The sequence below is a fragment of the Pipistrellus hanaki genome (genome assembly GCF_964339955.1).
Source record: "Pipistrellus hanaki genome assembly, chromosome: 4".
Classification (NCBI taxonomy): Eukaryota; Metazoa; Chordata; class Mammalia; order Chiroptera; family Vespertilionidae; genus Pipistrellus; species Pipistrellus hanaki.
The window spans coordinates 21,932,832-21,957,907 of NC_140506.1; the positions used below are offsets into that span (position 1 = coordinate 21,932,832).

The 25,076-nt window shown below is 40.7% G+C and overlaps 2 protein-coding genes across 6 annotated transcripts in view; one reads left to right on the plus strand and one right to left on the minus strand.

Annotated features, from left to right (window-relative positions):
* Nucleotides 1-16,873, minus strand: part of MTRR (5-methyltetrahydrofolate-homocysteine methyltransferase reductase) — a 29,402-nt gene extending 12,529 nt beyond the window's left edge. The window contains exons 1-7 of one of the 4 annotated variants that reach the window (XM_084882607.1): nt 16,802-16,873; nt 13,887-14,037; nt 11,874-12,027; nt 10,877-10,994; nt 4,848-5,217; nt 2,402-2,524; nt 459-612 (exon numbers count right to left, since the gene is read on the minus strand). In XM_084882607.1, coding sequence (XP_084738733.1) covers nt 459-612; nt 2,402-2,524; nt 4,848-5,217; nt 10,877-10,994; nt 11,874-12,027; nt 13,887-13,916 — 949 coding nt within the window. In that variant the 5' untranslated portion in view covers nt 13,917-14,037; nt 16,802-16,873. Of the gene's footprint in view, nt 1-458; nt 613-2,401; nt 2,525-4,847; nt 5,218-10,876; nt 10,995-11,873; nt 12,028-13,872; nt 14,038-16,213; nt 16,374-16,717 lie in introns of those variants that run through there. The other 3 variants (XM_084882604.1, XM_084882605.1, XM_084882606.1) reach the window with 3 other exon arrangements.
* A 106-nt stretch (nt 16,874-16,979) lies between these two features.
* FASTKD3 (FAST kinase domains 3) lies at nt 16,980-24,876 on the plus strand. Of its 2 annotated transcripts, XM_084880438.1 has the most exons (7): nt 16,980-17,080; nt 18,100-19,570; nt 20,234-20,319; nt 21,496-21,670; nt 22,795-22,864; nt 23,164-23,278; nt 24,531-24,876. In XM_084880438.1, the coding sequence occupies exons 2-7, from the start codon at nt 18,130-18,132 to the stop codon at nt 24,627-24,629; spliced, it is 1,986 nt and encodes a 661-aa protein (XP_084736564.1). In that variant the 5' UTR covers nt 16,980-17,080; nt 18,100-18,129; the 3' UTR covers nt 24,630-24,876. The 2 variants fall into 2 exon arrangements, 1 of the variants encoding a protein (XP_084736564.1); XR_014794743.1 differs by lacking the exon at nt 24,531-24,876 and having other exon boundaries at nt 17,000-17,080; nt 22,682-22,864.
* Nucleotides 24,877-25,076: the final 200 nt, after the last annotated feature.

The window sequence follows — 25,076 nt, forward strand, 5'->3', positions numbered from 1 at the left end:
ATATAATAAAGAAGTTTTCCTTGTGTGACATTTTAATATGTGAACTTAAAAACAAATTGTCTATTTATTTTTTATAGCAAAGGTGGAAATTTATTAAAGAACAAGTACAGACTCCTACGTAGGGAGGGGGAAGAGTTCCACAGAATGGACTCTCACGTGGAGAAAGGGAAAGGGTCCCCAAAATAATGTTTATTGCAAAAAGCAAACCAACATATTAGCCCAACTAACCAACCTGCTTCTCTAAGACCAGTTACATTCCCCTTTAACGTTGGTATTGTCCAATAAGCATAAAATCCATCATCATCTCACTCTGTAACTGACGTGAAGGTCAAGAATCCAACAGCCAGTGCCTGGCATGTGGCTGACCCTCTGTGCTGAATGGGAGCCTGGGGGGAGGTGCACTGGCATTTGCCACCTCTGATTGGTTGTCCCAAGGACACCTTAAGAAGGAGACATACCTTTCTTCTTGGTGTCAGCCTTAATGTTCAAGAGGACATGGTGTTCCCTTTGGTCTGCGAGCTGCAATCTCTGCAGTAGACTCTGCACCTCAGAGTCACTGTTGGGACAGATCACGTTGAAGGCATCCCCAGGCTGGTAAGAAAAATCTGTTTTCTAGAGAAGAACCAACAAAAAAAATCCCAAATTAATTAAAGAATTTAGTTATGAGCAACAAATCATAGGTTTTTTTTATTATTATTATAATGACCATTTCAATACATAAATAAAAAAAATGATTCTAATTGTAAAAAAAAAAAAAGCTCACAAGACCAATAAACTGAATGAACATACTTTATCAGAAGTTATTTTAAAAATGAAATTCCACATTTATCCAATACTTTGCTTTATTTCTTTTTTTTTTCTTTTTATTGATTTTTTTACAGAGTGGAAGATAGAGGGATAGAGAGTTAGAAACATCAATGAGAATCACCGATCAGCTGCCTCTTGCACACCCCCCACTGGGGATGTGCCCGCAACCAATGTACATGCCTTTGACCGGAATCAAACCCGGGACCTTTCAGTCCGCAGCCTAACGCTCTATCCACTGAGCCAAACCAGCCTTGGCACTTTGCTTTATTTCATTGAGTATTTACACAATAGAAATGAAGACCTTCCTCATTTTCTAAAGAGTAAGGGACCTCAGAAAGTAGTATGTTAGTGATCCATGTAAAAAAAAAAAACCTCCTATGAAAACATACATACACATATATACACAGGCACACACACACATTATGAACTAAGGAAACTACTCCAGGTTGTGTGTATTAGTTTTCAATTTCCTTTTGTGTTACTCTTTTCCTTTGGGGAGAAACAGAATGGGAGAGAACACTATTCTTTCCTTCACTAGTTGACAATGTTATACCATCTGGCTGTGAACAAACATGGGCTGGAGAGGAGCCCATTCCCACTGCCTATTACACAGGCCAGGGTCCTGCAGGAGGCCTCTGACCACACAGGCTCACACCCCTAGCCTGTGAGGGAGACAGACTGGACCCACCAGCTGGCCAACCCTTTGCCTCTTTATGAGTAAGTACAAAAGCATAGGACAGCAGAATACTCTTAATATTGCAAGTTGTTAAATATTCTGTATACATGAAAACATTTTATTTTATGTGTACAGAATATTTAACAACATAGGATATTAAGAACTTTCAAAAACAAATACCTAAGCAAAATCTTGATGCCTGTTGTATTTCTTTCTCACTATTAGGAAACTCAATTAAATCTACATAACTCTGGATGCACCCTCATTTTTCTGAAATCGCAACCCACTGCACTTCTCAGGACCTTCATCAAAACAGAGGTTTGAGTTATAAGAAAGTACTTCGGGAAGAGGTCTCAGGATTCTCCATCAGTTTCCTAACTTGAGTAATGGATTGGGGAATCATTGAAGAGGAGCTTGTGGATGGAGTTCAGACTATGGAGTACATACTGCTTCCTGAAACTGCAGAAAATATTTATATAATAATTTCTCTGGAAAGAGGGCCAATGATTTTTATTTTCCTTCAGATTCTCAAAGGAATGAGAACCAGTACTGAAAAATGAATTGTCCATGACTGTGTAGTCTAAACTCTATTTCCAGCTAGCTGGCTGATCTCAGGTAATCCGATTTCTTCCAGGGCTCTTCTCATATGGAAAATACTGTTAGGATTCCATTATTCTTTCCTGGCTTAATGTGTAAGGCAGCAATACTATTCTCAATCTGATTCCCCCCCATGTTAGGCCCTCCCAGAATGAGCAGAAAACAGGTGTGAGTGGGGAGAAGTATGATGGGTTAAGGATAAAAGGCAGGTGGTCCTGCCAGACTCTCCCTCTTCCTGAGTGTACAGACTATAACGCCACTCAAGTCTCTCTGCACTTCTTGACAACATAACTGTGCTGAGAAATAAATTCTGCAACTTACTGAAATGTCCAATTCTACCAGAAGAGTGGTTTTTATGGCATCATTTGTAGTCAGCTGAACTGCCTTTGAAACTGGAACTTGAAAAATGGGATCCATTAAAGTCACAGATTCTTGGCTTTCCTCCTTTAGAAAGAAATGTGACATTATTAAATGCAATTTTCAAAAATACTTACCATTGCTTCACTGTGTAACTAAGGTGAGATCTATAGGCTCTTATAAAATATCCGGGCTATTTAAGTATTCTTTTCTGAGGTGAGTGACTACACACAGATGCTTCTCTATCTTTCAGAAGAGAAACTCACCTACACTTGAAACGTCTTGTCTGTTAGACTTTAGAATTTCTGAGATATGGGTACTAGATACTAGCATCCTCATATACATGTCTAATAGTCTTCCTAATAAGCTATGCAGAAGGAAACAGCATGCATGCATATTTTAGGGAGGTGATTCTGAAGGAAACGACAGATGTTTAAGACTGAAAGATGTCTGTCTGGATGGTCACAAGAATCTTCACTTGTGGACAGTGATGTTTAACAGAGCTTTCTCGATAACAGGAATGTTTCCTACTAGCCAATATAGGAACCACTAGTCCCATGTGTCTACTGAACACTGGATTCTTAATTTTATTTAATTTTCACGAATTTAAATTTAAATAGCCACACATGCTAGTGGTGCTTGTATTAGACAGCACATCTCCTGGGAAACTGTAAAGAAATCCAATTCTGTACCATCTCCACACCTTTTCCAACTTGACGTTTCTAAGTTCTAATTAAAAACAACAAATAATCTAATAAAAATTGGGCAAAGGATCTTAATTGACAGGGACCCCCACTGGTGCATGAATCAGTGCACCAGGCCACTAGTATGCGTATACGATCTTAGGTTAATCTCTTCCCTCCTTCCCCCTCCCTCCTTCCCCCTGAGATTCATCATTCTGTTCCATGTTTCCATGCCTGTGGTTTCTGCTCCTGTGTTGAACACCTGCCACCTGGTGGTCAGTGTGCATCATACCTACTGGCCAGTGGGCTGATCACTTAGGTTTTTATATATATAGATGATCCTGCCCTAGCCAGTTTGGCTCAGTGGATAGAACGTTGACCTGCAGACTGAAAGGTCCCAGGTTCACTTTTGGTCAACGGCACATGCCTGGGTTGTGGGCCTGATTCGCAGTTGGGGGTGTGCAAAAGGCAGTCAATCAATGATTCTCTCTCATCATTGATGTTTCTGTCTTTCCCTCTCCTTTCCTCTTTGAAATAAATAATCCCCCCGCAAATATGATGTTAAAAAAATGCATATTACATCAGATGTTTGCAAATAGCTCTAATGTATTTGAAAGTTGTACTTAACTTGTTTCTCAAATGTCTAAGTATTTCTTCATTAAGAAGAAAATAAAGAACTACAAATTATGCTTGCAGCTTTGAGGGTGTGGTTTAAGAAAGCTCCTGTGGAACTCCAGTCAAGCATCTTAAGAAAGCAGACTTGGCTCTGCATTAACAAACTGGCTGCACTGAAAATTTACCATAAGCACACTGTAGAAAATTTCAGAAAACCATATACTGGCAGCCATGGGGAGAAGTTAGCTATTATTTCACATGAGTGTAAAAATTTACAGAATCCTTTGAAGTCATTTAGTGGATAGAAAAAATAGTCTAGGCAAATAAAAAGACCTGTTATTATTAACCTGTTATTATTATAGATAATAACAGGTTTATAAGATATTATCAAGAATAATAGCCGAAACCGGTTTGGCTCAGTGGATAGAGCGTCACCCTGCGGACTGAAAGGTCCCAGGTTCGATTCCGGTCAAGGTCATGTACCTTGGTTGCAGGCACATCCCCAGTAAGGGGTATGCAAGAGGCAGCTGATCAATGTTTCTCTCTCATAGATGTTTCTAACTCTCTTTCTCCTTTTTTCTCTATAAAAAAATCAAAATATATTAAAAAAAAAAAATCCCTAAAATGGAGCCTCCAGGATACCAAAATCCACACTGGAAAAGATTTTAAGGATTCCTTTAAGATTAGCTGCTGAGATAATATCCTGACTGCCCACAACAATTTTTCCTTTTCTGACTCACATCTAAAATAAGAAACCAAGAAGTTAATTCTCCAAAATATCAGAGAAACTGAGCTCTTAATCATTTACTTCTTCAAAGACAGAAGTAATGTAATAATACAACAGCTTCTACAGTGCATGGGGGCAGACCTCTGAGGTAAATACTCAACTCGCCACAGCAATGCAGAAGCAGCCACAGAAGCTTGTGAATGGATGGGCTGTGTTCCAATAAAACTCTACAAACCACAAGGGAGGTGGTGGGTTACATTTGGCCAGCAGGCCATAGATTGTTGGGTTCTGTTGTAATGTAATAAAACAAACTAAAAGAAAAAACAACAAAAAACCCCCCACATCTATGGTAAGATAATACATAGAATGAAGCAAGGCTGCTTACCTGGCCAGGAGACTCATGCAAATGCACCAGTAAATATTCCGGTGGTAAAGCAGGAATATTCAGAGAGGCCTGGGAAAGTGGGGGTATTGAATGGGTAAGTGAGGACTCAAGTTCTGCTATCAAAGCACTTGACTGGTCTCTGTTCACTGCATTTTGTTCCAAAACCTCAGAATCCTTTCTTCTTGAGTCATCTAATCTGAGGAGTTCAACTTGTGATTCGATGTGTATTAATTCTGGTTTCACGGGGTCCATCCTCTGGGAGGCTGTTGTGAGAGTCACACTCATCTCTTCTATTCCTTTACTTGACACAAAATGCTTTGTGAGGGCAGCCCAGAGCCCGTCAATCCACGGCTCAACGACAAGTTCTAAACTGGATTGTTGTAAAAAAAGGGAAAAAGAAACAAATACCTGAGTTATCCCATTTAAATACACAAGAATTGCCCTACCAGGTGTGGCTCAGTTAGTTGTAGTGTCTTCCCGTACACCAAAAGGGTGGCAGGTTCAATTTCAGGTCAGAGCACACACCCAGGTTTTGAGTTTGATCCCCAATTGGGGTGCGTGCAGGAGGTAACCAATGGATTCTCTCCCTCCCTTTCTCCCATTTTCTCTCTGAAATCAATAAAAGATAAAAATAACAAAAACATAAGAATGGGTAATGGCAGTGTCTGTTCATTTCACAGAATCCTAGGCAACTGTGAAAAACACTAGGAAGACTATTCAGGATACAAAAATTAATGATGAATGACTAAGTTAAAAAGTAGAACATTATTCTCAGTTCATTAGCACTGAGCTGTAAAAAATATGAGCATGTATAAAAGTTAAAGAACAGAAATGAAGGTATTTTAGTAGTAGTAATAGAATGTTATTCCTCTTAATAAATTTATTAAAATAGAGTTGGTAATCTTTAGTTTTTTAAAAAAATTAATTTTAAACTGGCATGCTAAATTCTGATGTGGCTAACAGAACTTAAACTTAACACAGATTTACTCTAATATAAAAATTATAATTTTATCAATTAAATGCAGTATCTTTCTTTGTATAGTCAATTTACTAATCTTTTTCCCCTACATATTAAAATATTGCTAAGAAATTATACAAACAAATGCTAACTTTTTTTTTTTTAATATATTTTATTGATTTTTTACAGAGAGGAAGGGAGAGAGATAGAGAGCTAGAAGCATCGATGAGAGAGAAACATCGACCAGCTGCCTCCTGCACACCCCCTACTGGGGATGTGCCCGCAACCAAGGTACATGCCCCTGACCAGAATCGAACCCGAGACCTTTCAGTCCGCAGACCGACGCTCTACCACTGAGCCAAACCGGTTTTGGCCAAATGCTAACTCTTTTAACTAAGTAATTGTTCAAATCCTCTCTAAGTTCTGAACGATTTTTCTGGTAAAATTTGCAGGGAGGCAGAACACCGGAGGAAAAAGCAATCCTCCTTCAGGGAAGCAGAACTGCTTCACAAGTACATCTGAAATGTGTTGGTCTACCTACTCCTAACGAAGTGTGACTACTCCACAATAACATTCTCCACGTTCCTTGAACAGAGAAGTTATGAGTGAACAGATAAGAACAACTGTGTCAGAATCTTGGAAATAACATTATTGTCATCTTTAATCACAACTCAAAAGGAGGTACCAATTAAATTCCAATTCATAACACAAAATGACTATTAAGAAAAGGCACATTTTAGACTCTATTATTACAGACTCCTGCTAATTTCATTGTATTCATTAGGTGCTCACATAGTACATAGCTCAAAATTTGGTTATACAGTACATTTAACCTTCATGAACCTTTGGGAAAGCAAATACATAAAATAATGAGTTCAATAATGACAGTTACATTGAAAAAAACGGTCTCACAACTCAGAAATATGAAGACAATAATCAGAGAGACAGCGAATGTTCATCAGTGCTTATTACATGGCAGGTACTATTCCAAGAGGACAACCTATATTAATTCTTTTGTCCCCAAAGAACCTTACACAATATATACCATCATTATTGATTTCACAAAGGAGAAACAGAAGCATAAAAAGCTTAAGTGATCTGACCAAGGTTTCAGTCAGTAAGTGAGGGATCAAGGATTTAAACCAGGTATTTGGACTCCAATCTGTGTTCTTAACCCCTTCAATATGGTGGTACATTAAAAGAGGTGTTTTCTGGAAAATATTTTAATTTTAGAAAAGAGAAAATTCAAGATAGTTAGGCTGAAAATTTAAGACATGCAACAGAAATATAGGTTTAAACTTTTTAAAAAAATAAATCTTTATTGTTCAGATTATTACAATTGTTCCTCTTCCCCCCCCCCCCCCCCATAGCTCCCCTCCACCCGGTTCTCCCCCCACCCTCTGCCCTTACCTCCCATCCCCCTTGTCCATAGGTGTACAATTTTTGTCCAGTCTTTTCCCGTACCCCAAACCCCTTTCTCTCCAAGAATTGTCCACTCCCTTTCTATGCCCCTGATTCTATAATATATTATTTGTTCATCAGATTTTTTTTTTATTCACTTGATTTTTAGATTCACTTGTTGATAGATATGTATTTGTTGTGCATAATTTTTATTTTTACCTTTTTCTTCTTCTTCCTCTTCTTAAAGAATACCTTTCGGCATTTTATATAATACTGGTTTGGCAGTGATGAACTCCTTTAGCTTTTTCTTAACTGTGAAGTTCTTTATCTGACCTTCAATTCTGAATGATAGCTTTGCTGGGTAGAGTAATCTTGATTGTAAATTCTTGTTATTCATCCCTTTGAATATTTCTTGCCACTCCCTTCTGGCCTACATAGTTTCTGTTGAGAAATCAGCTGACAATCGTATGGGTGCTCCATTGTAGGTAACTAACTTTTCCTCTTGCTGCTTTTAAGATTCTTTGTCTTTGCCGAGACCGGTTTGGCTCAATGGATAGAGCGTCGGCTTGGGGACTGAAGGACCCGGGTTCGATTCCGGTCAAGGGCATGTACCTTGGTTGCGGGCATATCCCCAGTAGGGGGTGTGCAAGAGGCAGCTGATCGATGACTCTCTCTCATCGATGTTTCTAGCTTTCTATCTCTCTCCCTTCCTCTCTGTACAAAATCAATAAAATATATTAAAAAAAAAAAAAAAAAAAAAAGATTCTTTGTCTTTTACTCTTGGTATTTTAATTATGATGTGTCTTTGTGTGGTCCTCTTTGGATTCCTTTTGTTTGAGGTTCTGTGTGCTTCTGGACTTGTAAGTCTATTTCTTTCACCAGGTGGGGGAAGTTTTCTGTCATTATTTCTTCAAATAGGTTTTCAGTATCTTGCTTTCTCTCTTTTTCTGATACCCCCATAATTTGGATGTTGATACACTAGGAAGTTGTCCCAGAGGCTCCTTACACTATCTTCATATTTTTGGATTCTTTTTTCTTTTTGTTTTTTCCGGTAGGGTGTTTTTTGCTTCTTTGTATTTCAAATCTTGATTCTTGCGTTCCTCTAGTCTGCTATTGGATCTCTGTATATTATTTTTATTTCAGTCAATGTATGTTTAATTTCTAGTGGGTCCTTTTTCATATCCTTGAGGGTCTTGCTAAATTTATTGGCCTTTTCTAGAAAATTCTTGAAAAACCTTATAACTGTGGTTTTGAACTCTATATCCAGTTGTTTGCTTTCCTCCATTTCTTTCATTTGTGACCTGTTTCTTTGTCTCCATATTTTGGCTGCTTCCCTGAGTAGATAGAGTGGCTTTGTGTGTTTGGTGTCCTATAAGGCCCAGTGGCTAAGCCTCTCCAGTCCACTCTTGGTGCACTCCTTTGTGGGCGGTATGCACAGTCTTGTTGTAGTTAAGCCTTGATTGTTGTTGGTATCACTGGGAGGAAATGACCTCCGGGCAAATTGGCTGTGAGGATCAGCTGTGTCTACGATGGGAGAATTTCTGTGCTGGAGACACCCTAATGAGACAAGACTTGCTTCAGTGGGGCTTTGGTGCTCACTGAGTCTGCCCCCTAAGTGTGTCCTTTATGAATTGAGGAGTTGTAATCTGGATGGTCCCACTCTGACCCCTGGGTACACTGTCTCTTGGATCTTCAAAGAGGTGCAAATTTAGCCTCTGCCTGAGGCCATCCAGCAGGAGCTATGGAAAGATCTGCAGATTCTTCTTCTGTTTGGGTTTCGGAGGTGCCCAGATGAGGCCCAGCTGTGAAGCAATGCAAGCTGCTGTGGGGCCTTGGGCCTTCTTTTGGATGTTCTGGGTCTCACTGACTCAGCTGCAGTTTGTTAGGTAAGTTTAGAATTCAAAGGACTAGGCCATTCATATGCAAAAGCCTCTGTGCTCACCATGGATGGGATGAAGTCTCAGGGCGGAGCAAACAGCAACCGTTTCCCGTCAGCCCTGCCCTAAGAGGCCCCTGAGTCTCAGTGTCCCGTAGTAATCATTGCAAGCACCTTGAGAGAAAACCACCCTCAAGTTTCACCAGCTTCTAGACAGTCCAGTTTCTCCTTGTATGAGTCTGGGTCCCCAGAGTCTCACCTAGAACTGTAGTTCAGAGCAGATGGGAGCTTTTGTCTCCCTCCTGAGTGAGAAAGTCAGCCGCGTACTCGGTTGCCAGCCTTCTCTGCGCATGTGCCTCTGTAACTCTGCCTTCCACAGCTCCTGTGAGTATCTGTGTGCTTTTCTCTTTCCTTTAGAATTTCCACTCAGCCAGCCTTCTTGTGGTTCTGAATGATGTCCGTTTTGTCTTTTAGTTGTAATTTTGAAATTTTGTGTGAGGCAGCAGTTTATGTGTTTACCTATGCCGCCATATTGGTTTCTCTCCTAGATTAAAAAATTTTTTTTTTTAAATATATATTTTATTGATTTTTTACAGAAAGGAGGATAGAGGAATAGAGAGCTAGAAACGTCGATGAGAGAGAAACATCGACTAGCTGCCTCTTGCACACCCCCTATCGGGGATGTGCCCGCAAACAATGTACATTCCCTTGACCGGAATCGAACCTGGGACCTTTCAGTCCACAGACCGATGCTCTACCACTGAGCCAAACCGGTTTCGGCTAGATTAAAAATTTTTAATGCCTGATCCAATAAATGATCAGAGAAACCAAAAGTATTTGAAAAGAAGTAAAATATGGACACAATAAAAGGCTAAGGAACTATATAAGGAGTTAGGAATTAAACAGCTCACATAAGGCAATAAACATTTAATGTCAACAAAATTCTGGAAGAAAGCCCAATATGTATAAAGGGACAAAACTAAAAAGTAACATGCAAGAAAATGTGGTAGAGCTTTGTCACCATCAAAAACATGTGCACTGGGGACATGGAGAAGATCTACAGTAGTAGAGCTGCAGGCAGACCACCACAGCTGTAGGCAGTGATGGACATGAGGGGGAGTTAAGTGGAATAAAAGTGTATCTAACACATTCACACAAGGTTATAACATGCAAAAAAGCAAGACATTGGCTGAACTTGGCATTATTCATAAACATAAATCTAATGAGAATTAATTTAATGTATGCACCTGATAGAAAAAAAATAAGTGTCCTTTTACCTGGCTAAAATAGTTAAAGGTTAAAAGACAGAATGAGTTATAGGACCATCAACATCTATCAGATCTTTGAATACACTGTAAGAGGATTTAAAGGGTGGCAATAGGGTGGAACACTGAGTTGTAAAAGCAAAAGTAAATAGAAGTAATGAAATTGAAAATTGTATTTCTGGTGGGCATTAAGATGTAAGTGAGTGACAAGAATGTAGCCTGCAGTGAAGACCCGGATCTGCGTTCCCTATTAGTGATGCATGGCCTCACCTCCATGCAAGAGGTCCCTTGCTGAGTTACTCTCCTGTGTGCAGTCAGAGAAAGGCATACATATAGGATATTTAAGTTCCTAAACAAATTGCTGACTTTTACAAATTCCTACACATTTTAGACAAAGGTAACTGTACTGGGACATCTTTTGTAATTTCACCCATTAGCAGATACTTAGAAGGATGAGGCACTTAAATTCACTACCTTTCATCATGTACAATCGGGGTCCCTGGATATGACAGGAGTGCACTGCTCTTACCCCACACAATCGTCCGCATGTCCAGTGTCATAGAAATGCCGGGCACCCAGCTCCTGAAGCCGCTTGTCAATCACCTTGCCCCCATTACAGAAGTACGTGTATTCTGAATCACCCAGACCTAAAGAGCCCAAATAGGTTATCAGTGCACAATAAGCTATAGATTTAAAGAAGATACAAACATTTCAAACAATTCCATTCATCCCCTTTTTGATGGAGAAGATATACTTTTATTATTTTTTCTTTGAGTAATACTAAATATGAAATAATTTTCTTTTATTTTATAATGTAGAAGTATCAGACAAATATTTTTTGGCCACTGTTAAAAATATTTGTTAACAACTAATATTTTTTGGCCACTGTTAACAGAAAAATTTTTTCACATTCTTTTTTCCATCAATTGGTATAAAAATATGAAAACTTAAAACAAGAATTAGGTTTAAAAAACATACAATATTTACAGACTTTTCTGATTTGGTGCAGGGTCTGCAAACTATAGCCTATGGGCAAAATACGCCTCTCTTTTTTTGGTAAATATAATTTCACTGGCACCTAGTCAAATATATTTGTTCACATACTGTAATTGCAGCTTTCAAGCTTTCACAGCAGAGTTGAGTAGCTGTTACAGAGACCACATGGCCTGCATGCAAAGCCTAAAATACCCATCTGGGCCTTTACAGGGTTTACTGACCCCTAACCTTGAGCATACAAGGTACATCTACAATGTAAACAATCACTGGCTACGTTTCTGTTGCATAAACTTAGAATTGTTTCTATGTTTCCTGGTATGAAAATGGGCTAACATATTCAGGCTTGGTTGCAAATTTCAAAGTAACAGCTTAAATGTCTCAGTTTTTTAATCATGTCTATGTACTTTCCCAACAAAAATAGGATCCGTTTATGAGTCTAAGATAAATTATAACATATGGAAGATACATTCAGATACTAGAATTAAAGCCACTAATGACAGCACAGCGAGCAGGATATATATAGTACATACCTAATAACCCATACCGCAGGTGAGCAAAGAAATCACCTGGCAGCGTCTTGTCCTGTATTTTCTTCACGAATTTGCGTGCTGTGTCAGGTGGGTCTCCAGTGCCCGTGGTAGAAACCACCACCACAAGAGGTGCTGTTTCAGTTTTTAGATCATACTACAAAACAAGAATGTCATGTCAGTCCTACTGCTATGTGTAGTTTTGACTTACAATCAGCTTAGTTTCCTGTCTTGAACCTGCCAGCAGTATTGGCTATGGCATAAGGGCAGAGAGGCACTCAGAGCATTTTCAACTTGGGAAGGAAGGCAAATTGTTACTCTTCACTATCAGGGCACTCGGCAATCACTCCCGCAGTGTCCCAGAGAGCAGAGAACATTAGCAGTGATAAACTGGGATTATCGGTGTTTCCAAGTCTTAAAATCAAGCTTCTTCATTCAGATGTTCACCTAAATGTAAATATTTCAAAAAGAGCACTGCACTGTTTCTATTTATGATTGTATGAGCTCTACTGCTAACAAATGGCATCTAGTTTGGCTCAAATTCACTTTACTTTTCATGCTGATTTAATAGATAAAAATTTGAGCTAACATTTTATAGGAAAGTCAACGCTCATTGGGCACTTCACAAGTTATATATTAAACTCTACACAGTCTGTAAAAGTAACTTCAGCTTGAAAAGGATTCACGTGATCTAGGAAATAGAGAGCTATCTGTTCAAATTTGGATCAAGAACTGGAGAAACGAGAAGAAAAAAAAAATTGGAGAAACAATTCAGCTGAGAAGATGTTACTAACTTGATATTGAAAAACACTAACTACTCACCTAACCTTCAGATAGCTGCAGACCTCGGTGGTGAGGTGACCCAAGGGGCCAAGTCAGGATTAGTTATATGATGACCTTATTTTTGTAAGATTCAAACTGTGGCACCCATAATGTAAACTTACTTTGAAGTTACTACAGAATTACAAAACCTGCCCATTAGGGGTGTCTTCCAGGACACTCCCTGTGAGTGACTACATCAGGAGTCACCTTGGCCCTTGAGTTGAGTTTATAATTCTTTTCAATTAGACGTGTGGGAAAAAACAGAGGAAGCTGTAAACTTGAGTGTGAGTGTACTAGCAGGGCAGTTTTTGAAGTACTGAACTGAATTTGACTGCTAATGGCTAAGCTAAGGCTTCAGCTTGTGCTTATATGAAAGCCGCTGCTAGTTGCTACGACCTGGATTACATAAAACAGTAAAATCTGGAGGTCTCAACAGAACTAAGTGTAAGAACATAGATCTGTTAAGTTCTTATGGATCCTACTAGAGGACCAATGCTCAAAATTCGTGCAAGAGTAGGGGCCTTCTTTCCCCCAGCTGCTGCCACTGGCTTCCCTCTGGCACCTGGGACCCAGGCTTCCCTGGCAGCCCTGGCTTTTGTCCAGAAAGTCATCTGAAAGAACGTCCAGTCTAATTAGTATATTATGCTTTTATTATGATAGATGGCAGAGACTGAAAGAATGCACAATTAGTTTCTGACCTAAAGAAGCAGAGTCTTCTCCTGATCTTTACACTCCTGCTTTAAATTCTATTTCACAGAAGAATTAAGTACCCCTTCACTTGGAGGAACTCTGACACAAATGATAAGGTCTTTATTTTGGAGAAAAACAAATGGGGCCCTGAGATTCATGAAGTGGAAAGCACACATATCCGTGGGAACCCATGCATCTCATTGTTCTCAGAGCCATCCCATGAGATAAACAAGGCAAAAACTACTGCTTCCATGTTGGTTGAGTACTTACTTGTTTCAGTTTTTGAGACAGTTTAGTCTAATTCAAATGGATACTTAAGTGTAAAATAAAAAAGAAAAGCTGGTAGGAATCTTAAAACTCTTGACAAAATAATAACTTCTGAGTATTTAAGAAAAAAGGATGAAGTCCTATTTTATTGTTTTACATCATTCCCAACCAAAATATCTTCAAAGCATAAAACAGTAAAAACTGCAGGAATAACAGCTCTTACTTTATCTGACTCACTGATGCAGTGAAGATCTGCAGAAAATCCATGGGCAGCTGCCTTTTCACATATTTCTTCTGCTATGGCCTTTGCCTGTCCTTGCTGCGTAGCATAGAGTAACAAAAACCTTCTCATCTCCTTCAGGCATACGCTATAGCTGGAGTAGCTACGCTGAAAATGAAACAGAGAAAAGAGGATTTTCTTTCTAATAAAGTAGTAACAAACTGCAGGTATTAATTCTCCCTCATAATCTTCAAAAAAAGATTCCAACAATATCCACACAAAATACGAAATACACTTCTCTGAATCTGTTTGTTAGCACTAATTCTCAAAGCGTCATAAAAAATAGAATTTATCAAACCAAGGAGACTAGAGGAATGAAGCTCTAATTCCATGTCTCAAAAATCATTCTGGGGTCAGACGACTTGGGCTTCAATCCAGGGTCAGTCACACAGCAGAAGCGTTGGCAAGCCTCGCAATGGATCTGTGCCTCAGCTCTCTCACCCTCTAAATGGGGGTCACCACAGAAAAGCCTACTGACAAAGAGAAACAAAGCACCGAGCAATGGCTGAGACACAGCAGTGCTCCATAAATCAGATTCCTCTTTTCTTGCTCTTCTTCCAGTAAAAAAGGGAAAAGTAAAACTTTTAAAATTAAAATTGTAGGAGTCATGGGCAAAGGGCCTAAATACACACTTCTCTAAAGAGGACGTACAGATGGTCAATGGACATATGAAAACATGCTCAAGTCACTGATCATCAGAGACATGCAAATTAAAACGACAGTGAGGGATCACCTCACATCTGTCAGAATGGCTACCATCAACAAATCAACAAATGACAAGTGCTGGCGAGGATGTGGAGAAAAGAGAACCCTAGTGTACTGCTGGTGGGAATGCAGACTGGTGCGGACATTACGGAAAACAGTATGGAGTTTCTTCAAAAACTTAAATATGGAACTGCCATTTTTATGCGCATTCCTTTATTCCACATTTGACACAGTGATCCCACTTCTGGAATATATCCTAAGAAAACAGAAACACCAATCAGAAAGAATGTATGCACCCCTATGTTCATAGCAGCACAATTTACAGTAGCTAAGATCTGGAAACAGACTAAATGACCATCAGCAGGTGAATGGATAAAAAAGCTGTGGTACATTTATACCATGGAATACCGTATAGCAGTAAAAAAGAAGAATCTCTTACCCTTTGAGACAGCATGGAGGGACCTGGAGAGTATCATATTAAGTGAACTAAGCCAGTCAGAGAAAGACAAGTATCACATGATTGCATTCATATGTGGAATCTAAGTAATAAAATAAATGGATGACTGAGTAGATCCAGAAACATGGAAGCGTGGAACAGAGTATGGGATCTCGTAGGGAAGGTGGGAGGTAATCAACCCAAAACCTTGTATGCATATATGCATAACCCATGGACACAGAAAATAGGGGGATGAAAGCCTGTGTGTGTGTGTGTGGGGGGGGAGACGGGGGTAGGGGACTGGAGGGAGGTCAATGGGGAAAAAAAGGGGACATATGTTATACTTTCAACAATAAAGAATTATTTTATTTTTATTTTTTATATATATTTTATTGATTTTATACAGAAAGGAAGGGAGAGAGATAGAGAGTTAGAAACATCGATGAGAGTCATCGATCAGCTGCCTCTTGCACACCCCCTACTGGGGATATGCCCGCAACCAAGGTACATGCCCTTGACCGGAATCGAACCCGGGACCCTTCAGTCCCCAAGCCGACACTCTATCCATTGAGCCAAACCGGTCCCGGCAATAAAGAATTATTTTTAAAAATTGTAGGAGTCTGGGTTGCTTCTGCTAAATAAACTAGTAATGAACTTAATAAAAGTGTTTTATTATTTAATCCAATATCAAATATAGGCAAGTGCATGTGTATCTGTACTTAAATATGGATTGATGGAAGGCAAATACTTCTAATCCAGTCGATAGTTTTACTAGTTCACGTCTTTCCTGAAGAGAAACCAGTAACAAAATAAAGGACATGCACAGACTTCTCCTCATATTATTCAGTCTCTACAACAGGGGCACGGTTAATTAGTAGGGAAAAAAGTTAAACTGAAACCCAAACCAAAATCTTTTTGATGAATGAACCACCAACAGTTTTATGCTCTTCTGGCCAAATTAAGCAACAAAGACATAAAAAAATAAAATAAAAGAATTGTGCTAGGGAACATGTTAATAGCCACGGAATATGCTTAGGGAACAGAACACACCTAGCACACAGCGGGTGCTCAATGAATTAACAGAATAAAGGAACGCGCGTGAATGAGTGCATATGAGGACACTGCACATTCAGGGCTCACTACCTGAGAAAGTGACAGGACCCACGCTCTTTATTTCAGCTAACCACCTGCAACCTTTCCTGGGGGCCGCGCACGGGTGTAGGCGCTTCAGAGAACGGACAGAACCTCTTCGTCCTCCAACCACCTTGTACTGGTCCCCACATTTCTCCGAGGCGGTTCCCTGGCACCCGCAAAGCAAGGCCAGGCGGAGGGGCGGTGGAGCAGGACAGTCCAGCCTGCCGGGTCCACGCTCCGAACATGCCTGAGTCTCCACCGCGCCCCCACAGTGCCCTTTAACCCAGGCTATAAAGGCGTTCAGAATAAAGACGCCGATCCAACAGGGGTGCACAGCCACCTTCGGGACCAGCTCCTCCGGTGCACAGGCCGGGTGACCGCCTGGCCCCGGCCGCGCAGCCCGAGTTCGGCCCGCAGCCCAGCGGGGCCAGGCTTCAGATCGACCAGCGCGCGCCCTTCTCCCGATCAGGGGTCAGGGTTGGAACGCCCTGGGTTGGACGGGGAAGCCCTTACCCTCGCCGACCTGGAACCGCCTCCCCATCGGCTAGTGCTGGGTGTATGGCCCAAAACCGGGTGCAGCGACCACAGAGTACTCACGCGCGAGGGCCCAGCCGGGGACGCCCGGGGAGAGCGTGGCTCCGCTGTCCTGGTTCCAGCGCCTGCGCACACAGTCGCGGCGCGCGCTCGTCGTCCAAACCAATGCGTGCGGAGAGCTCGGGAGGAGCTGGGCCAATCACAGTGCGCCGGGCTTGGGGGGGGTGGTGTGTGGCTTTCTGTCCCCGCGCATGCGCCAGACAGCTCGGGTCCTCCACGGCGTGCGAAGTGAAGGCCGACCGGCCTGAGCTGCTCCGACTCCGGAGGGCTGAGCTGAGCTCGGTAGGTGTCCGCGCGGGTGCAGGGCTTGGTTTCTAAGCCCCGTGTCCTTGCTGAGACTCCGGTGCTGCACTGGCCTGCCCTGCCCTCTCAGGCCGCCGCGCCCGGCCGGTGCTGGAGCGCAGGTCCCAGGGACGCCGGGTTTGGGGCGCCAGGCTCTGGGGTCCTTTTATTCCGGGAGGACGCGGCGCCCGTCCCCTCTTTCCCTGCACATCCGTTTTCTTAAATCCACAGCGGGGCGTTTAGATCTGGACCTCCCCTTATTGACTTGCATGGTTGTACCTATTTTATTCATTTATTTGCCGTTTGCCAGCCTAGACCATATTCTTCCTCAATCCTAGCTCCCAGGGGGAACCAAAACCGCGGGAGCTTTTAAGCACCTTTAAAAAATGTTTTGCTTTTCGTTGACCTATAGGAATTTTGGCCACTTGACTCATTGCTTTTTTTAAATTATTATTATTTTTATCTTTGAACAATGCAGGCATTAGGCGCACCCACACCCTGCTCCCCCCGCCCCCTTCATGGATTGGAAAATCCGGTATAACTTTTGACTCGCCCAAAACTTAATTGTAGTGGGCCCTCCACATCCGGGGATTCCCAGCTCTGATGAAAAACACATATTTAACCAGACGCAGTTCCTTCCATCCACCAACTTATAGGACATGTGTCTGTGTCTGCACTTTGAATCCATCCGGGCTCTGCCACTCACTAGCTGTGTAAACTGGATACAGTTACTTCTTTGTGCTTTAAGTGTCCTCACCTATGAAATGATGATGAACGTGCTTAATTTATTGTGCTGTTAAGAGCATTGATTTCGTACTCGGAAAGCACAACAGTACCAGGCAAATTACTAGATGACAGCCAATTTTCTAAGGGGCGCTACTCTTCTAGAACTTAGGTTTTGCTGGGAAATGTTTATTAATCACTTACTTGGGGTACTCTTCCTTAGTTCCATAAGTATTGATGTTGAACGAGGCACGCTCTCTATATATTTGACCATGTTTTTTTATTCCTATATTTAGTTACAAATCAAGAGTTGAGAATCCGATGGCATGGCTTTAATCACCTTGCGGAGGAATCTTTGTCATTTCTCTGATTTTCGGATAAATGGAGCTCTGGGTGCTCTGAAAAACCAACCTGTACATCATGTTCACAAGGCAGTCAGGGGACATCTGTACCCATGGTTCTTCTGTTCACTACAACCTGGGCCTCTCAGGGTCAGGTTCCATCATGCCTGCTGTAAAAAGTTCCATTCAGAAAACGGAAATGACCTGCGTCCAGTTGGTGAGCCAGTGTTCCCTCCAGTTCAGGATTGGGACAGTTTTGAACAAAATCTCGAGCACATGGACGAACAGGTCTTTTACAGGAGACTGAACAACTGCACTTCACCAGAAGAGGTGCTGGGTTTCATAAGCACGCTGCAAACGCTGCCTGATAGGATGGCAGCCGGAGCCTTACAACGGATTTGCGAAGTGGGAGAAAAAGATGGTGATGAAAGGCTGCCAAAGGAAATAATAGACAATACCGTCTTTCAAGCTTTATGTGTTCAGTTTGAACAGGAACCCTCCAATCTGTCAAACACCGGTTTGGTGACTGCTTTGCAAGCCTTGACTCTGTTGTGTGTGGATCCCCAAAGTAGCTTGTTACTGACCCTGGTGGCAGAATGCCAACATCGGGTCAAAACGGGCGGCCTGGAAGTCCACAGTCTTTGTGTTCTTGCGGAAAGTCTGCTTAAACTAGAAGGTCCAGGTTGTGCCACCCTAGACCTGATTATAAATCAACTGCAGCGTGAAAAATTGGAAGATTTTACCCCTGAGGATATTGTGGCCCTTTATAGGATACTGCAGGCGTGTCCTGAAAAGGTGGACCAACACCAGACATTTCTAAATAAGATAAACAGCTTTTCTCTATCAATAGTGTACACTCTGAGTCCTAAATCAATAAGCCAAATGCTCACTGCCCTCGTGGTTCTCGATCAAACTCACGCACTTCCTCTGGTTATAAAATTGGCTAAGTATGTGGTGAGGCATATCCCTCATTTCACTGATAAAGAGCTTGGAAAAGTCTTAGAGGCTTTCATATACTTTGGGCACCATGACCGGTTTTTTATAACAGCCCTGGAGCAGCACGTAGTGTCGCTGTGTCTCACTTTGGACCCCGAGATTGTCAGCAAAGTCATGGAGTACTGCAGCAGAAAACGGATCCTTTCAAAACCCATCTTGAATGCAGTGGCAGAGATGTTTGTTTGCCATTCGGAAAAATTTTCCCCTAGTCAGATTTCTGAGTTGATCGAACCATTTGGGAAACTCAATTATTTGCCACCAAATGCCTCTGCTTTATTTAGAAAGCTAGAAGATATATTATTCACTCATTTCAACTCTTTTCCTCCCAAAACGCTATTGAGACTTCTTCATTCGTGTTCGCTTATTGAATGCCATCCAGTCAACTTCATGGGGAAAATATTCAGTCCTTATTTTCTTCAAAAGCTGCAAGGTGAGTTGGTTATAACTTCTGGGAGTGGAAAAAAATAACCTTTGAACTTAAGGGTGTTTTCAAGTCACCTATGTAACTTTTACATTGAGCAATGAGCAATGCTTCACTTTTTCCCCCTATAATAAACTAAAGAGGACATCTGACGTTGTAGATGGCAGTGTAAATGCAGAATTAAAGCATTCTAGAACATTGCCCATCGAGTGAGAACACAGTTTCCAGTAATCAGACTGCTTCCCTAGCTGAGAAACAGTGTTCCAGGGGGCTGCGGTGATGGAACTGGTAAAAGTCACAGCAACATGTTTGAATCTTTGTGAAAGAGAACTGTAGAAAAAAAAAATTTTTTTTGAGAGAATAGTACCTTATTTGAAGGGCACCAGATATGTCAACAATATCAATTTCCAAAAACTTCCACTAATTTGACTAACATTTTGTCCCTCTTTTATATTCTCTAGTTAGGAGCTTCAATTCTTGGAAGCTAAAATGAGATTGCATTGATGGCAAGCAAGAAGGCATAAAGGCATAATTAATTGCAACATGTTCTTTTCATAGTGTCATTTAAGAGTAACTATTGGAGTAAATAAATGAACATTTTATATTCTTAATCTTTTCTCTCATTACATATATCAAAATTCAAGTTTATGACTAAGGTGCTTTTTATTTCAGGTGAGGAATCATATTTGGACAGACTGAGCCTAGCACAACTGACCCAGCTTTTGTTAACCTCCATCCTCGAATGCCCTTTCTATAAGGTAAAAGCATGAGCTGTGCTTTATTTCTCTATGGGGGCAGTTTTCTTTAGTTCCCTCTCCCCAGCCATCTAACATTTTTGTTTAGTTCCTTCTCTTTTGATCTGTCTCAACCTCATTAAAAAGTAGAACTTTCATTCATTTGGAGTTAGTGGCCACCAGATAGCCTTTTCTTTGATAAATCTACCCTACTATTGTTTTCTTGTCCTTGAAGGACCCATTTCCTGGTGTGTGAGATTCCTTGGAAGATGCTGTAGGGTTAGATTAATAGTATTCAGAGAGCCATGCTGAGGGTGTTAGCCCCATAGCAGTGTGTCTCTGGACTGAACACATCCTAAATCATCCTGGGTACACTTTTAAGTGAAGGCTGTCATCTGATGCAGTTAGGTGGAGGTGGAGTTTGTGTGTCTCATCAAGTACCCTGGAGTGTGGGGGTAACCACATCTCCCCCATTTCTATTGTATTGTGACATTAATCCCTTTAATTTTTCATTCGACTCTGAAAAATAGTATCATCACATTTTTAAATTGTATTTTAATGAGCAATAAGGAAGTTGAGCATAGTTTCAAGTGTATTGGTCATTTACATTTGCTGTGAATTGCCTTTTTACCCCATAACTCATATTTCTATTGGGTTTATTTTTTTTCCCATCAGAGTCACTGTAAAACAGATTTTAGCTATTGTGTGTGTTGTACAGAATTTCTTCTGGTTTAATTCTTAGTTTTTTAATTTAAGGTTTATGATGCCTTACTGAATAGAAAGTTTTAAGCTTTCTATAGTCAAATATATCCCATCTTTTATGGCTTCTAGGTTTCCTATCCCGCTTAAAAATATTTCATCACTCATAAGCTAATATCAATGTTTTACTAACTTTTTTTCTTTTATTATTATTTTAAACATATTTTTATTGATTTCAGAGAGGAAAGGAGAGGGAGAAAGAGCTAGAAACATGAATGATGAGAGAGAATCATTGATTGGCTGCCTCTTGCATGCCTCCTATTGGGGATTGAGCCCACAACCCGGGCATGTGCTCTTGACCGAAATCAAACCTGGGACCCTTCAGTCCGCAGGCTGACGCTCTATTATCTGAGCCAAACTGGCTAGGGCTTCTAAATTTTTATTATCTGGTTGGTTTTATATCTTATTTTTCTTTCTCATATTTGCATATACAATTTGTAGGGTCCAAAACTTCTTCCTAAATATCAAGTGAAATCATTTCTTACTCCATGCTGCTCCCTGGAGACACCTGTGGATTTTCATCTTTATAAATATGTGATGTTTGGATTGATTGACCTTTTGGGAGCAAGATCATATTTTGCTTCAAAAGTGTTAACACCCTATTATTACACAATAGGTGAGTAATAGAGGGTTTTGTTGATTACTAACCTTCAGCCTTAATTCTCATTGGCAATATTTGCAACTTAGTAGCCATAGAAGGTCTGGAAATACAAAATGTACTTGCCCTTCCCTAAAGGCGAAGTAGAACCAGGGTGTGCAGTCGGGCTGAGTCAAGACTGCCTGGGGTTGAGTCCCCGTGTGTTAGCCACGTACAGCAGGCTGTCTTTGGCAAGAGTTTTTAACCTTTTCTGCTTGCTGCTTTCTGTAAAATGGGAGAATAGTGACTTCTTAGACTTGTTTAAGGATTCTATGAAATAATGCGAGAATTACAGTAAGTGCTCAGACATCGTTAGCTGCTGTTGTACGCTAGGCCAGTGCTGTCCAGTAGAGTGGCCACTTACATTTAAAATAATTAAAATTAAAAAAAATTTCCAAGTTCAGTTCCTCGTCACATTAGCCACACTTCCAAGTGTCCAGTAGCCACAGGTAGCTCACGGCTGCCATATTGGACAACAGAGGTATAAGTGTTTCCATCATCATGAAAGTGTTGGACAGCACTGACCAGAGAGTCCAAGTCCTTCTGCCCTTACAAATTTGTAAAGATTAATGATGAAAAAAAAATCAACTCAAAGAGAACAGTGTTTTACGGCTCTCACATCTCACTGTCCTCCGGTATGGGCTCCTTTTTAGAAAAGGTAGAGCGTCAGTGGGAAGGAAGGGGAGCCTATCCATTCTCTGGGACCACGTGTGGGGGTGCAGGATGCTTTACTCCCCTGGTGGCTCTGGGTGCTCCAGTGAAGAACGGTTCATTGTGCACAGGTGTCTAGCATTGCTTAACTTAAAGGATTTTCTTCACTGGATTGAAGGAGTCAGTTGTGTGAGTGATTCTTGTTATCCCCCAATAACTTGAGAACCCACTCCTTGTTTTTGTGTAGTGAGTGTTCTTAGTTTCAGGCTGATTTGGTTGATTAGAGACCCGGTTAAGTTAAAAATCTCACCATTGTCTGGTGTGGTCATTACTTTGCAGCCTTCAGCCAGTTGGTAAATGCAGTGTGGAAGAATGCAAACAGACGAGGAGGCAAGGAAGATAGTGTTTGTGAGGGTATCACACGAAGAATTTTTCCTTTCTTCTCTCACCAGATGTTGAAATTAAATTAGATGAAGAAGGATTTGTATTACCATTTATATTTCATGAAGACGTACATAAAAGGTAAGAAAACTTTTGTCGTTAATGTTACTTGCTGAGGATAAACAAGGATTGTCTTCTTAGAAAGTGAAATGAATAAACATTCTGGTAATTAAAACTACTTTGCAGCATACCAGTTTTGGAAAATACTTGTAACATTATATGAACCTCAATTGAGTGTTTTCTTGACAGATTAAAGGATAACAGATTCATTATTTACTTGAAACTAGGAATAAGCAAATCCCAAATAAAGTCTGGCAACTAAAAATATGTAAATATATTGGGTTGTTTTAAAAATTGACTCTCTCTCTCTGATTTTTCAGGGTAGCACTATGTATTGATGGTCCAAAAAGATTTTGTTTGAATAGCAAACACTTACTGGGAAAGGAAGCTATTAAACAAAGACACCTGCGCTTACTTGGTTATCAGGTCGTTCAGGTATGCTTGCGTCTTTTTACCCCCAAAGCAATGTCTACTTTAGATTTGCTTTTTCCAGGTTACTAAGTGGTCTTTCAGCCCACTTATATTAAGGTCGAGAGCATTTTATTTTATTGAATTTATTGGGGGGACATCGGTGAATAAAATTATAGGTTTTAAGTGTACAGTTCTATAATACATCCTCTGTATATTTTATTGGGTATTCAGTTAAAAAATTATTGGAATGTCTTTTAATTTCCACCTGATTTTATGAATAAAAATGGACAAGATAGCCCACTGAAACCAGTATCCTCATTACCACTTAATGTTTAAGGCCTTACTTGTATTTACATCATAAATCTTGGCAGAAGGTCTCATGTGAGGAGCCACAATGAGTTGACGTGGAGCTTCCCTAACTCTCTAAGCCAGTGGTCAGCAAGCCACGGCTCTCGAACCACATGTGGCTCTTTGGCCCCTTGAGTGTTGTTCTTCCACAAAAAACCACATGCGGGCGCGCACGTACAGTGCGATTTAAACTTTGTGGCCCATGCACAGAAGTTGATTTTCGGCCTGGACGAATCTATTTTGAAGAAGTGGCGTTAGAACACTCAAGAGGCTGAAGAACCCCATGTGGCTCCCGAGCCGCAGTTTGCTGATCACTGCTCTACACTGTCCACCAGTCTGCCCTCTGCTTTCCTGCCTGGTTACTCTTTTCCTCTCCATTTTTCTACATTCTCAGATTAATTTTCCTAAAACTAATCGTGTCAGTGTGTGTCCAGAGCCTTTATGTTTATTGCTTATTGCTTAGGTGATAAAGTCAAAGGTCCTGGACGTCTCGATATCCCAGGCCCTCTGCTCTGGGAGCAGTCCCGAGCTGGCAGCCAGGTGCTCTGCTCTGAGCTCGGGGGCTGCCCTCCCTCCCTCAGCCCCCTCCATTCTCTCTGGCCTTCCTCCCTATGTCCAGCTGCTTCACCACCACACTGGTCTCCCACTCTGAGTGTCTGTGGTCATTCATCAGCTCCCAGGTCAAGTCCACCTTTCACCCTAATCTGACAATACCGGAGCCCAAATTTTCTTCGCATGCTCTGCTTTGTATTTACTGAACCTAGGTGCTGTTGTAGGCACTGGGGCTACAGGATGGATAAGCTAGTGTGATCTTTGCTCTCCAGGAGCTTATATTCTGCTGTAGAGGAGGACGAGAAACAACCAAAAAAACTAAGGGAGTTTTAGATTGTGAAGGATTATGACAAATTTTATTTTCCTCCTTTTACAGATTCCTTATTATGATATTGAAACTCTAAAATCAAAACTTGAATTGGTGGAATATTTACAAAGGAAACTATTTTCTCAAAAAGCTGGCATTTGTTGGTAAGGAGAAGGAATACTGGCTTTGGAACTCATATCGTGAAAGAACTTGTGTTTTCATGGGACTCAATATAAGAAAAAGAATATGATTTGTGAAACAGCCCTTTCTTTATGGACTGATGGTCTGGAAATGGTCTGTAGTTTTACTTATATGATGTATATAATTATTGGTGATAAATTTAAAATTAATTTTAATTTAATATAATTATCATAAATACTTTTATACAATAAACAATCAAGTATAATAAAGTATGTAAAGAATAAATTGTTATTAAGTCTTCTGCCTTGTAATAGCTATCTGCTAACTGAAAATATGCTCTTTAGAGATCTTAGTATCCTCTTTTAACAAAAGTAAGGAAAACAATTTTTTATCTCCCTGGTTCTTTTACATTTTCTTAGAGGAAATAATATACGGTAAGGAGGAGGAGTGAGAAAAACAGGTTGAAATGAGAAT